Source organism: Puma concolor, chromosome E3 (assembly GCF_028749965.1).
Source record: "Puma concolor isolate L17-30 chromosome E3, mPumCon1.1.hap2, whole genome shotgun sequence".
Taxonomy (NCBI): domain Eukaryota; kingdom Metazoa; phylum Chordata; class Mammalia; order Carnivora; family Felidae; genus Puma; species Puma concolor.
This window is the reverse complement of record NC_141682.1, coordinates 20724913-20739604: the sequence shown is the minus strand read 5'-3', so window position 1 is coordinate 20739604 and position 14692 is coordinate 20724913. Positions and strand designations below refer to the sequence as shown.

The following is a 14692-nucleotide window of genomic DNA, read 5'->3' as shown; positions in this document are numbered from 1 at the left end:
TGGAGGTGGCAGCCACAGGCCTGAATTGGAGGAGCAACCAAACACCGAGGCTGGTGGCCCTTCGACACTGCGGGGGGGTCAGCCGAGGACAGCAGCCAGGGTGGGAGCCGGTACCGCCTTTGCCCCGAGCTGGCGCGTTAACGTGTCCCTTTCCTCCACCAGTCCAGAATCTATAATGTGACCTACATGGGGCCCACCCTCCGCGTGGCAGCCAGCACCCTGAAGTCTGGGGCTTCCTACAGCGCACGCGTGAGGGCCTGGGCTCAGAGCTACAACAGCACCTGGAGCGAGTGGAGCCCCAGCACCAAGTGGCTTAACCGTGAGTATCTCCTGGGAACCGTGGGCAGTTAGAGCCAGGGCCACTCCCATTTTCCTATTGGCCAGACCCCCCCCACCCCCGCCGCCCGCCCACCCTATGGGTCCCTTGGAGTCCCTCTAACCGCAGGTAACAGAATTCCCGACCGACCGACCTGGTGTACTGCTCAGGGTGGCCAGGGCGAGGCTGCGGTCACAGATAAGCCCACGAGGCGTGCGGCTCAACACCGCCGAAACGTATGACTCGCTCACGCAACGGTCCGGCGTGAACATCGCTGGTTTGTGGATGGTTCTCTTCCTGTGGTTTCCATCATTCTCTAGGACGAAGATTCTTTTTTTTTTTTTTGAACAAGTGAATTTATTTTTTGTTCTTTTCAAATTTTTATTTAAATTCTAGTTGGTTAACATATAGCGCGGTATCGGTCGGAGGAGTAGAATTCAGGGACTCATCACTTACGTACAACACCCAGTGCTCATCCCAACGGTTGCCCTCCTTGATACCCATCCCTCATCTAGCCCATCCCCCCCCACCTCCGTCAACCCTCAGTTTGTTCTCTGTCATTAAGAGTCTCGTATGGTGTGTGTCCCTCTTTTTTTTCTCCCTTGCCCTGTGTTCATCTGTTTCGCTTCTTAAGTTCCACATATGAGTGAAATCGCACGGTATCTGCCTTTCTCTGACTTATTTCACTAGCATAATATATTCTAGCTCCATCCACATTATTGTAAATGGCAAGATTTCATTCTTTTTGATGGCTGAGTAATATTCCTCTGTGTGTGTGTGTGTGTGTGTGTGTGTGTGTGTGTGTGTGCGCGCGCACGCGCGCGCACTGCCTCTTTATCCATTCATCCATCAGTGGACATTTGAGCTCTCTCTGTGCTTTGGCTATTGTTGATAATGCTGCTATAAACGTTGGGGTGCATTTACCCTTTCAAATCTATAATTTTGTCTCCTTCCGGTAAATACTTAGCAGTGCAATTGCTGGGTCTTACGGCAGTTCTCTTTTTAACTTTTTGAGGAATCTCCACACTGTGTTCCAGAGCGGCCGCACCCGCTTGCATTGCCACCAACAGTGCAAAAGAGATCCTCTTTCTCCGCATCCTCGCCAACATCTACCGTTTCTTGAGTCGTTAATGTGAGCCATTCTGACAGGTGTGAGGTGGTATCTCATTATGGTTTTGATTTGTGTTTCCCCGATGATGAGTGATGCTGAGCAGCTTTTCATGTGTCTGTCGGCCATCTGGATGTCTTCTTTGGAGAAACGCCTATTCATGTCTTCTCATTTCTTCGCTGGATTGTTTGGTTTCGGGATGTTGAATTTGATAAGTTCTTTATAGATTTTGGAGGAGAACCCTTTATCAGATATGTCGTGAGCAAATATCTTCTCCCATTCCGTAGACTGCCTTTTAGTGTTGTTGATTGTTTCCTTCACTGTGCAGAAGCTCTTTATCTGGATGAGGTCCCAGTAGCTGATTTTTGTTTTTGTTTCCCTGGCCTCTGTCAACAAGTCTAGTAAGTTGCCACGGCCGAGGTCAAAGAGGTTGCTGCCTGTGTTATGATTTCCTGTCTCAATTGAGGTCTCACATTTAGGTCATCCATTTTGAATTTATTTTTGTTTATGGCGTAAGAAAGCGCTTCTTAAAAACCTGAGCCCAGAAGTGACACACACACACACCACTTCCTCTCCAGTTTTATTGGTGGAACTAGTCACATGGCCACTCAGAGCTGCAAGGGATTCTGGGAGATGTAGTCCCTCATACAGTAGCTGCATTACCCCCACCGGCCCCCACAAGCGGTCTTTGCAACACTGTTACTCATGGCTTTTTGCAATGGAAACATTGATTTATCTCACATAAAATGAAGTCTGACAAGTGGACCTTCCCTGGTTTATACCTCAGCTCAGTGATGTGGCCCCAGAGGCTTGTTTTCTTTCCCTCAGCCCTCCTTAGCATGGTAGCGTTTTATCCTTAGACTTGTTACCCCGTGCCCCAAGCTGGCTGCTGCACACGCCCTCATGCCCCAAAGCCTAAAAGAAATGAAAGGCTGCCACAAACAAGTGCTCCTCGGACATCTCTTTCGTCAGGAAGCAAAAATCTTTCCAGAAGCTTCCCTAGCGGACTTCCCTTGCATCTCATTGGCCAGGACTGTCGCGGGGCCTCTCCCAGCTGCAAGAGAGGCTGGGAACTCATGCCTGGAAAGGAGAATGAGATAATTACGATTGACCCAAACCTCAGGGTGGGCACACTGATCCCTGGCAAGGAGGAGGGGCGCTAGCTGTTGGGTAAAGGGGCCGCCTCAGGCACCGGTCTGTACCATGGAGAAGGAGCAGGGCTGTTGTGGACACCCAGTGGGAGAAGGGTCTTCAAAGTGCCGGGCAAAGTGGCCGCGGGTGGGTACCCCACCCGCCCCGCCCCGCCCCGCCCCCGCCCCTGACCCCAGCCCTCTTGTGTTGTTCGTCTTGCCCTGCAGACGTCTCCTGACCCATCTGCCTTCCACTCCATAGGTAGGATCTTCTCCCGCTGAGTGTCCCACGTGGCATAGTGCTGGGCAAAGTTTCGTCCCGTTCACTCGATTGCACCACTGCCCTGGGGAAGGGAAGGAAAGGGGAGAGAAATGGCTTGTATGGAGCATGTACGATGGGCTGGACACTCATTTGTTATTTCCACAAATATGTATTGAGCCCATACGGCACGCCTGGCCCTGTGTTAGACTCTGGGGCATCAGCCATGAACGAAACAGACAAAAATCCCTGATCTTGTGGGACGGACCTTCTGGAGGCGAGACAGAGAACAAACAAGTAAACAGGAAAATAAGTCAGATAGCCCTTGACCCATATGACATTAAGTCCGGGGAGAAAATCAGGGTGCAGGCACGGAGAGACGGGAGGGGCAGCAGGGGAGAGGGCGTGCGGGAACTTTTTGGAGCAGGTGACGGTGAAGTGAATGAGAAGGGGCCAGCTGTGCACAGACAACGACGGCAAAGGCTTATGGGACATGCGGGCGCTGCTCTGACCGTGTCGTGTGATCCCCACAACTGCCCTGCGACCTCAGTGCCGTGTTAACCCCAGTGTACAGATGAGGAAGCCGAGGCACACAGAGAGGCTGAGGGCCTTGTCCTGGGTCACCAGCAAGGATATGACAGAGTCGGGCTTTGTGCCACGGAGCTTGGGAGGAGCAGGGGAGAGTGAGGAGGCCGTGTGGCCAGGGCTCAGTAGCAGTGGGTGAGGCGGGAGCGCTGGGTGGAGGCCGGCCCACGCAGGGTCTGAGCGGACCCTTTCCCGAGGCCTCGGTGGCCTGGGAACCAGCGGGCGGCACCCAGCACGGCGCAGGCTCACGGCTTCCCTCCCACTTGCAGACTACGAGCCCTGGGAGCAGCACCTCCCACTTGGCGTCAGCATCTCCTGCCTTGTCATCCTGGCCGTCTGCCTGTCCTGCTACCTCAGCGTCATCAAGTGAGTCTGGGGCTTCGCCACGGGATGGCCCGCGAGCCAGCCCCGCTGGGGTGTGCGGAGGGTGGGAACCCCCCTCGGGTCCGTCTGCTCTCACGATACGTATTTATTGAGCAGCTACTATGCGCGAGGCCCAGGGGCAACAGCTGAGAGCAGGGCCGACGACGACCCTGTCTGTGCTCTTTGTGGGGAGACCGAAGCCATCGGTCAACCAATAACCACAGCTGGTTTCCGTAGTGATCCGTGCGCTGAAGGGAATTTGCCAGGGCGGAGGGAAGAAATTTGCGGGCTGCTGGGTCGGGAGGCCAGGCGGGCCCCTCTGAGGAGGCGATATTCGAGCTGAGGGATATTCTGGAGGGAGAATGAGCTGGGGAGGGACTTTCCTCCAGCAGAAGGAAGATGGGTCACCCTGGATCCCCAGGGTGAGGTCCAGACACTCAGAGCACGTGGCAGGAGACAGAGGAATTCTAGACAGTTGTCCCGGAGACCTGCGTTTGGATCCTGGCCTTGGAGCTCGGGAGCTTTGTGGCCAATAAGAGGCCGAACCTCTCAGCCTTGGGTCTCTGTTGCAGGTGGAAGGAGCTTATTTCATGAGTGCTGAGAGTCCTGAGAGAGTCCCGGGCCACAGTAGGCGGGGGGGGGGGGGGGGGGGGGGGGGATAGAAGGAGCCTTGTTTCCGGTGAGCTCAGGCACTTGGGTTCGTGGTGTCTCACAGCGGCCATCTTCCCATCTCTGAAATGGGACCAGCGAGCCTTGGCTCACCGCGTGAGGCTTAGCGACGACTGGGCGCTGAGCGAGCAGGGTCCTGCATTTTGCCGGCCACACAGTAGGTGTGCAGCAAATACAGGTTCCCTTCGTGTCTTATTCCGGATGGCTCTGCGTGACCCTGGGCTGGTCTTTTCCCCTTCTGTGAGCCTCAGTTTCCCTATCGGCGGTCCCTCCCTGCCAGGGAGGCCCTTTCCCCGGGTGTCACCGTGGCTCCTGCCCCCCCCCTCCGTGGCCACTCAGAAGTCCCCTCCTCCAAGAGGCCTTCCGCGAGCACACCCTCCATTCCTCTCTGTTCCCTTTCTTCTGTGTTTTTATTCATGACACTGAAGTTGCCATGGCTGAGGTCGCTCTCTTCTAGAAGGTCAGTTCCGCCAGGGCGGAGATTTTTGTCTGTCTTGTTGTTCACTGTTGCGTTCCCGACGCCTGGACCAGTGAACGGTGCATAGCAAATGCTCAATAAATATGTGTTGCCAGACTGAGTGAAGCGGGAAGAAGCCAGCCAGAGGTGATGTGAGAACCTTCCCTCCCAGTACTGACGCTGTGTGGCTCTGGACAGACCAGGCGGAGAGAAGGACTCCGTTTCTCTCTGGGTTCCCTCAACTGCTCTGGCCATTCCAGGCCTCACCCCAGCATCTTGGTCTCGGCTGCCCCGGGGAGGGCAGAATTGCTGATGGGGAAACCCAGAATTCTCTCTCCGCTGCCTGGGTGTCTCCTAACTCCTTGGGGCTTATTCCCACGGAGGGCAGAGGTGGCCACATCAGGAGCTCCATCCTGGCTAACAGAACCTGGCCGTTCTGCCCACAGTCCAGCTGTCACTTCACTTCTGGGCCTTGGTGTCTTCATCTATAGAATGAGGTTAGGGCAAGGCATCCACGAACCCTCTCAACGTGGTCCCTGACCCCTTCACGGAAAGAACATCAACCTGTTCATGCACCCAATGACTCTTTTTTTTTAATGCTTATTTTTTTTTCATTTTGAGAGAGCACAAACGGGAGAGGCGGAGAGAGAGAGAGAGGGAGACGGAGAATCCCAAGCAGGCTCTGGGCTGTCAGCTCAGAGTCTGACGCAGGCTCGAACCCACAAACTGTGAGATCGTGACCTGGGCCGACATCAAGATTCGGCCGCTTAACCGACTGAGCCACGCAGGCGCCCCTCAATAACTCTCCCTTTTCTTTTTCAGGATTAAGAAAGAATGGTGGGACCAGATTCCCAACCCCGCCCACAGCCACCTAGTGGCGATAGTCATCCAGGACCCACAGGTAGGAGAGTGGGTCGGTTAGCGCTTTGTAGGCCGCACGCATCAGGAAGCAGGATTCAAAATGCCTGGGAGGCTGTTGCCTTTTGGAACTGCACATGACAAGCCAGGAAGGTTTCTGGATTTCAGCAGCTTCGTGTGGTCACTAGGAGCCCAGAGGCCTTTGCTCCCTGCCCCCTAGCTTCCACGGCTATTCTTTCCGACGGGCCAGGTTCCTCTGGGTTGGTTGCTTGGCGTCTTATCTCCCCCGGGAGGAGGTGACCCTTGAGGTCACCTCCGGGTCATCTCCTGGAAAGGTCTCTGTACCAGGGCAAGAAGCCAAAAGGTGAGGGGGCTGGGGACAGGCTTCCTGTGTCTTCCTCTTACGAGCAGAAAACTGCCCCCAAAGCACGAGCAAATCTCTCCTCGATTCTCATCGGTCTGAATTGTACCACACGCCCTTTCCTAAAGCATTCACCAGTAAGGGAGTGGGGATGCTCTGAGACCAGCCAGATGGATACCCCTGAACTAAGGGTGGATGAGCTTCTCCAATGCCATGGCCACGTGGGGTTTCTTGGGTGATCTCAGGGCTCTGTAGGAGGGAGGGAAGGGAGGACACAAGCCCTGTCTAGAACAGAACATCCAAGTGTCCTCCGTTCTCCAGGGACCCGCCGGCAGGCTCTGGAGTCCGGTGGTCTGGCTTGGAACCCTGGCTTCGCCATTTACCTGCGGTGTGGACTCGGGCATGTTGCTTAACCTCTCTGAGCCAGTTTCTTCACGTGGGTTATTGTAGTGCTTACCTGATACTGGAATTCATGGAGGCGACACGTATAAAGTGTATATTTTATACGCAGGGTCCTGCACGTAATAAGTGCTGTTCATGTATCAGTGAGCTTTGCTGTGTAACAAATCAGCCCCAAATTTAGAGAGCTGAAACACTCTAAATTAGCACTTGCTTCTGCAGGTGGGCAGTTTGGGCTCCATGCAGTGGTGGGGGTGGAAGGCTCTGGGATGGGCCCCTTCCCGGTGGCCTCAGTCACAGGTCTGGAAGTTGGCTGACTGTCCGCTGGAGCAGTGGCGACGTCCTCGAGCTGGCCGGCCCGATGTCACTCCGCGGCATCCTGTTGGTCAAAGCGAGTCACACGCCCAGGCCAGATTCAGAGGGTGGGAGGAGCTTCAGAGCAGCGTGGCCATTTTTACCATCCGCCCCGGCGACTTGATATCTGGGCAGTCTCGTCGATCCCACGGGATGCTGAGGCTCAGAGAGCTGAAGTGACCTCGATTGGATCCCCGGCCTATGTGATGTCACGTCGAACACTCCTTTTGCAGCAAACACTCCCTGAGCTGTGCCGTATGCCAGGCTGGGCCGCAAGGCCTCTCCACTCCATTTCATTGGCTGTCTCTGTATTTTAGGTGTCGCTGTGGGGGAAGCGGTCCCGAGGCCAGGAACCAGCCAAGTGCCCGTATGTATATGAACTCAGGTCACAGCCTGTGTGGATTTGGAGGATGTTGGAAGTGGGGCGGTAGGACCACACCCCCACCCCCGCACACACCTGTTTTTCCTCCTGAGCATTCAGGACTTGCCCTGGGACACTGGGCTTGGAGGGTGGCAGGGGGAGAGGAGGTCTGGGTAGGTGGGCATGTTGGCTAAGCCCCCTGAATTTCCCCAGGGGTCAGGCCCAGGCCGAACCCCCTCGGAAGTGCGCAGTCTGGCCTGAGCCAGGCTGGTAGAGGTTACGAGCCGGACGGCTGTGCCACAGCATCGCGTGCTGGTTGGCGAATTGCCAACTCTGGAACCCCTGAGTGACCATCGCCCCTGCCTCCCCTAGCTCGTCCCTGGATGACCCACAGTCTAGTAACTAAAGAGTTGGTACCTGGCACAGCACGGGGGTCCCAGGACACTGCCCCAGCCTAGGACCCCACAGCCCCGGTCATTACTTGTGCTGTGGTATTGATAAATATTTTAAATTGATCAGTATTTTTTTCAGTTTATTTTATTTTTGTTTTTAGTTTTGAGAGAGAGAGAGAGCGCGTGCGCACACACGAGTGGGGGAGGGGCAGAGAGAGAATCCCACGCAGGCTTCATGCCTACGTGGGGCTCGATGTGGGGCTCGAATGCACAAACCGTGAGATCGTGACCCAAGCTGATATCAAGAGTCGGACGCTTAACCGACTGAGCCACCCAGGTGCCCCTGATAAGTATTTTTTTTTCAATGTATGAAGTTTATTGTCAACCTGATAAGTATTTTTAAATGTCATCGTCCCTGACGGAGACTTTTCCTTATTCCGTAGACTGAGTTTGTGTCGGGTGCCAGGTTGTGTGTGTGTGTGGCCTCCAGAAATCTCAAAGTGAGACACGGGCCCTGCCTTCAAGGAGTTCCTGGGCTAGTAGGGAAGTCAGACTGACAGATTATTGACTATAAAGTCAGGAGGCCAGGGGCGCCTGGGTGGCTCAGTCGGTTAAGCGTCCGACTTCGGCTCGGGTCACGATCTCACGGTCCGTGAGTTCGAGCCCTGTGACGGGCCCTGTGCTGACGGCTCAGAGCCTGGAGCCTGCTTCTGATTCTGTGTCTCCCTCTCTCTCTGACCCTCCCCTGTTCATGCTCTGTCTCTCTCTGTCTCAGAAATAAATAAATGTTAAAAAAAAAAAAAAAAAGTCAGGAGGCCTGTCTGCATTAGATAGACGTCAGTCCAGGCTGATTTTAAGCTGGGCTTTGAAGGACGAATAGGAGTTTTTCCAGCAGAGAAAGCGAATCCCAACCAAACTTTTCTTTGCTGTCGCAGACACTGGAAGACTTGTCTTAGGAAGCTCCTGCCCTGTTTACTGGAACACGGCATGGAAAGGAAAGAGGATCCCTCCAAGATTGCCAGAAATGGGCCTTCGCAGGGTTCTGGAAAATCAGCATGGTGCCCCGTGGAGGTCAGCAAGACGATCCTCTGGCCCGAGAGCATCAGCGTGGTGCGATGTGTGGAGCTCCTGGAGGCCCCAGTGGAGAGCGAGGAGGAGGAGGAGGAGGAGGAAAGGAGCTTCTGCCCATCGCCTGTGAACCGCGAGGACAGCTTCCAGGAGGGCAGGGAGGGCATCGCGGCCCGGCTGACAGAAAGCCTCTTCCTGGACCTTCTCGGGGTTGAGAAAGGGGGCTTTGGCCCACAGGGCTCGCTGGAACCGTGGTTTCCTCCTCCTTCGGGAAGTGCAGGTGCTCAGATGCCCCGGGCTGAGTTTCCGGGTCCGGGGCCCCAGGAGGCATCGCCCCAGGGCAAGGAGCAGCCTTTCGACCCCCGGTCCGATCCTCTGGCCACTCTGCCCCAGAGCCCAGCCAGCCCGACTTTCCCAGAGACGCCCCCGGTCGTCACAGACAACCCCGCCTACCGCAGCTTCGGGACCTCCCAGGGCCAGTCCTCAGGTCCCGGCGAGTGTGACTCGGGCCCCGAGCTGGCGGGACGCCTGGGGGAGGCGGACCCCGGCCTCCCCGCCGCCCCCCAGCCTTCGGAGCCGCCTTCCGCGCTCCAGTCCGAGCCAGAGACCTGGGAGCAGATTCTGCGTCAGCGAGTCCTGCAGCACAGGGGGGCCCCGGCCCCGGCCCCCGGCAGCGGCTACCGAGAGTTTGTGTGTGCCGTGAGGCAGGGCAGCACCCAGGACAGCGGGGTGGGGGGCTTCGGCCCTTCGGAGGAGGCCGGGTACAAGGCCTTCTCGAGTCTGCTCACTAGCAGTGCCGTCTGCCCAGAGACGTCCGGGGGTGAGGCCGGCAGTGGGGACGGGGGTTACAAGCCCTTCCAGAGCCTCACTCCTGGCTGCCCTGGGGCCCCAGTCCCCGTCCCCCTGTTCACCTTCGGACTGGACTCGGAGCCACCTCATTGCCCGCAGGACTCCCCCCTCCCGGGCAGCTCCCCAGAGCCAGCAGGGAAGGCGCAGGACAGCCACAAGACCCCGCCGGCCCCGGAGCAGGCCGCAGACCCCCTCCGGGACGACCTGGCCAGCGGCATTGTCTACTCAGCCCTCACCTGCCACCTGTGTGGCCACCTGAAGCAGTGTCACGGCCAGGAGGAGGGTGGTGAGGCCCACCCCGTGGCCAGCCCCTGCTGCGGCTGCTGCTGTGGAGACAGGTCCTCGCCGCTGGTGAGCCCTCTGAGGGCCCCGGACCCCCTGCCAGGTGGGGTGCCCCTGGAGGCCAGCCTCTCTCCAGCCTCCCCGGCACCCTTGGCTGTCTCAGAGGAGGGCCCGTCCTCCCTGTGCTTCCAGCCTGCCCTGAGCCATGCTCACAGCTCAAGCCAGACCCCCAAAAAGGTGGCCATGCTCTCCCCAGAGCCCACGTGCACGATGGCTTCCTAGGCGCGTGCCCGCTTGTCACTGCCGTCTTCGAGTGACGGCTGGGCCTTAGCCTGGCCTGGGAAGTGCCTCCTGGAAGGCGGCTAGGCTGGCGGATTTGCCAAAGACTTGGAGAACCCTGCTATGAAGCTGGGAGGTGGTCTGACCTGGGGGTACAGAGACTGGACTCCACCCCGCCCCTCCCCCAGCTCCCAGCCCTGGCCTGGGCTCGCCACAACCCAAGGGAGTGGAGGGCACGGGGGAGAGGCCCCCGCGGGGATCGGGAGCTCCTTGGGTGCCTCGGCTTATGCACGAGCCACTGGCCACTTCATGGGTCCACGCGCCCTCCCTGCCGCGCTCACCCTGGGTGCGCTTTGTCCGCTCGTCACTCTGTTACTCATGTCTTGCCGGGTTCTGGGATCGGCTGCCGCTGTCTCACCGGATTGGAGGCCGAGCCCACCGGGGAATGACTTGGGAGACCTTGGGAAATGGATGGGACGTCGTGGTCCTGGAAGGGTGGTCGTTTCCCCGGAGGTGCCCATTCATTCAACAGACCCTCCTTAGGTCAACCCTGGGGGCGGGACCTGGGCCGTGGCGGGGCGCGAAGTCAAGTGCGGTAACAGACACAAAAGGACCCGAAAGACTGGGATCACCAAGCCACGACTGGCTGCTGTCTGGTTCCCACACAACCGCTGAGACCGGGGGCTCCTGTTAAGCACAGGAGCCCCAGAATGAACACAGCCAGCTACCTCGGGGCCAGTCTGTGCCCCCGCGGGCACTTTGCTGGCAGCCGCAGCAGCCGGAGGGAGGGAGGGAGGGAGGGATTGGCCGAGCTAGGCTCTCCGCCGGCCCACACCACACCCTCAGCCGGCACGGCGACCTGCCCCTCTGGTTGTGTAATGCTTGTTTGCATCCCGAAGATTATTTTATCGCCTGGTATTTGTCTTCGCTGAGAAGCGTGGAATCGGAGGGCAGGGCGTGGTGTTTTGTGTAAATAAAGCCTCTTTATCTCCGTTCCCTGCCCCCTCCGTGTATTAAACAAACATCCGGGCCGAGGTGGTGGTGAGCTCTTTATCTCTGTTAACTCATTGGATCTTTCCATCCAGTGGAAATGAGGTCCAAGAGGTTAACTTTCTGTCTCTGTTTGTTTGGGTTCCCCCCGAGCCAAGGACTCAAGTGCAGTTAGCTGCTGTAGGTGGTGATTCCAGGAAACCTTGCTCGGGAGTGGGGACGTGAGGCGGGGAAGGTCAGGAGGCAGTAAACGGTGTGTTATCCAACGGGCCAGCCCGGGCAACTGACCTTCCACCCGCTGGGAGCCTCGGGTAACCGTGCACAGCGCCTGTCCAAAGCTATCCCTGCAGGGGTGAGGGAGCCCGGTGTTGGGCCACCAGCTTCCGTCTGGTCAAGGGCATTAGTTCTCCAGCACGTCCAGCTGCTCCAGGAAGCAAGCCCCCAGACGGAGAGGTACGAAGGATTACTGGAAGCTGCTGCACTTTGCCAAGGTGGCCCGGCTAGTCAGTGGCAGGCCCGTAGCTGAACCCGGGCAGGTGGCATGAAGACGCAGGCCGGGGACTTAAGCTCTGTGTCTGTGATCAGTCTGCTCCCTGAGTAGCTACCCGGACGGCCACCCTTGCAAAAGAAGCGGCTTGGCCGCATGAGGTTCCCTTCTGTTCTGGCATTCTGTACCATGCGCTAGGAGTGATGGGGAGCTCACTACCTCACATGCAGCCTGATGTTTGTTAGAAATCCTTCCTCTGTGCTGAGCCCAAATCTACCCCTTTAGAGGCCTAAGTCATCCCCCCCCCACCACCACCCCATGATTTACAGATAGGGGAACTTTGTGCTAGAGAGGAAAAGGGACTTGCCCAAGGTCACACAGTGAATGACGGAGCCTGAACTAGCCGTCTGGACTGTTTGCCTTCAAGAGCTCTTTATAAAAATTATATATATAATTTTTAATAAAAATCTCTCTTTAAGGCCAAGCAATGTGCTGAGTGCTCTACGTCCACTACATCACGTCTCTCGCGGGCAGGTTCAGTTATTACCCCCATTTTATAGATGAGGAAGCAGGCCCAGAGAGGCTGAGGTTTCGCTTAGGACCACACAGCGAGGACATCCCGGAGCAGGACTTGAACCCAGGTCAGGCTGCAGAGCTCCCAGCCGCCATGGTATGCCAGCCACTCAAATACCAGCTCCAGTCCGTTTTGCCTGAGCGTCGTCTCAGAAAACCAACTGTTAAAAGCAAGCAGCAAACAGAAAAGATGTGCGAGTGGTGGAGGGGTGGTCGGGATGGAAGTCTGACACAGACCTGACGCTGGTCTCTTCGTTGCCCCGCCAGGATCTTAAGAGAAAAGGGACCCAGGTGGTCAGCTGAGGCTCCGCTCGTAACAGAGTCGTCTGGGCTTTGGGAAGCGGGAGTAGAGAATCAGACACCTCGCATTTCGTATGTGGATTTAAACCCACCCTCCTTGGTTAAGGGAAGCTGGGACAAGGCCACTGTTCTTGCTTCCCCAACCTTCTTCTCCAGCTTAACACCAGGAAGGAGGAAGCAGAGGGCAGGGAAGCTGCACTCCCCACCGATATTTACTGAGCATGTATCAAGCAAGACCGTAGAGCAAGTGCAAAGGCCCTGCGGCATAATGAACTCGACCTGTTCATAGTTCAGAAAAGATCAGCTAGAGCGCAGTGAGCCAGGGACAGTGGTGGGAGATAAGATGGGGCAGGATGGGGGCTGGAGTGAGGAATTTTTATCTTGGCTCGACTGCACATTAGCCCATGCACTGAGATACATGGTCCGAAAGAAACCAGCCAGTCCCCAAACTAAGCTACCCATAAGCAGGGGACTACAGCCAAGGGGAGTTGGTGGGGTGGGGGGGGGGCGGCTTAAAAATCCTCATTGCTGATATTCTCACTCAGGACTGAAGTGACTTCCCCCAGGGAATGGCTGGCTGCCAGGGCCTTTCTGGACATTTCTTCAACAAAGGACTTTTAAAAATCCCCTTAAAATCTGGTTCTTGGCCTCCCAGTTCTCCACATTCGGCAAGAAACCCCAAGGGTATTCGGGGCAGGGAGCCCCAGCCCGCTTCTTCACTGGCCAGGAGTCCCCCACCTGGCAGAACACTCCCTCACTCAAATGTTTAGTAACTACTCCCTGGGAGTCAGTTGTTAAAGGAAACACAAACATTCAAATTACGAGCATGGACCAAAGTTTCAGGTGAGATCTGCAGGAAGGAAATCAGAAGCAAAGAGAAAGAGAAAAGGTCGGCTCAAAAAAGGTAATTGTAGAAAGGGATTTTGTGGCAAGGCAAATGAATGGACCCTGCTGTTTTAGACATCCATTGCCCTGGTGTGGAGGGGGGAGGCAACGATCCGGAAAGATGAGGGGAGGAACAGGGATTGGCTGCACCAAATGTTTGCCCCAAGAGCCGCAGAGGGGTGAGGGTCTGGCAGATCCGGGGACCCCAGAACTAGAAGCCGGCGGCAAGGGTGTGGGCGGAGCGAGATGCTGAAGGCTGGAGTTTCCCAGCGCCCCCCCGCGGGACAGGACTAGAGGTGCAGAGAGTGAAGGGGCTGGGCTTGCCGATGCATTGATCCCAGGGTTCCCCCCCTCACACTCCGGCCCTGCACATCCCCAGCCTCGATTTTACCAAGATTTCCCCCCCGGCGGCGGGGGGGGGGGGTGCCTATGCTTTATCTTATTTTATTTTAAAATTATTTTGTTTTGTTTTACTTTATTTTTATTTTTATTCTTTTTTTTTTTTACACAAAAACCCTGCTTATTTGTTTGTTTCTGATTACTAAATTGGCACATGCCAGGATTCTCTGATTCAGAGAAAACATAAAGGTATAAAGAGGAAAGTGAAAACCACCGGAAATCCCATCCCCCGCCCCTGCTCCTGGAACCATGTGGGAGGTCACAAAAATGAATGTTTGTTTTTGAAGGTGTATCTCCGTGCATATCCTGTTGAATAACCTTTCTGACATTATTTTCCCACGAAAGTTACTAATCAGAAAAAGAAAAAAACAGCAAGAAGTTTTTGAGCCCCCACTGCAAGAGAGAGGCATGATCTCAGCGGATCCCCACAGCTAGGATCCCCAGGCTATGACGTGGGCAGGACTTGCCCGTGAGGAGCCCTGATTCCTGGTCGCTCGTGGCCACCATTCGTCCGTCCTCGCATATCCCTTTTCCAGGGGAGAACACGGGCTCGGGGAAACAAGGGCTCTGCACTCATCTTGCCTCGTTTAAACCTGCCGTTGCCAATTTGGGGCTGTGTGACTGCGGGCAAAGTACTTGACCACTCTGGGCCTCGATTTCCACCCCGTCAGAGACGGAAGGAAGTAGCCTACAGCCCACGGCCCACAGTGTCAGGGGGAGCAGCAGAGGTGGTGATGGATGCCCAGCTGCCCTTGTGATGCATTTGCCTAAGTTACCTGGTGGCCGCTGGACAGCGCCAGCTCTTCCTTAGAATCCCACCCGTTCCCACGTGTCTTTTGACAAGCCCAGTGGGGGGAACAGGCAGCATCAGATGGGCTGCAGGCTCGCTCCTTGGTCCCTGCTGCCCCCTAGTGACCGGCTCTGGCCCCAGCGCCTGCCTCTGCCTCGGCGGCTCCCAGGCGACGCCA

The 14692-nt window shown here is 56.5% G+C and overlaps 1 protein-coding gene across 2 annotated transcripts in view; it reads left to right on the top strand.

Annotated features, from left to right (window-relative positions):
• IL4R (interleukin 4 receptor) overlaps positions 1 to 11084 on the top strand; it is a 42598-nt gene extending 31514 nt beyond the window's left edge. For both annotated transcript variants that reach the window (XM_086692628.1, XM_086692629.1), the window contains exons 6-10: positions 163 to 319; positions 3668 to 3764; positions 5710 to 5788; positions 7177 to 7226; positions 8548 to 11084. In XM_086692628.1, the coding sequence (XP_086548754.1) occupies positions 163 to 319; positions 3668 to 3764; positions 5710 to 5788; positions 7177 to 7226; positions 8548 to 10093 (1929 nt within the window). In that variant the 3' untranslated portion in view covers positions 10094 to 11084. The remainder of the gene's footprint in view (positions 1 to 162; positions 320 to 3667; positions 3765 to 5709; positions 5789 to 7176; positions 7227 to 8547) is intronic.
• The last annotated feature ends 3608 nt before the right edge of the window (positions 11085 to 14692 follow it).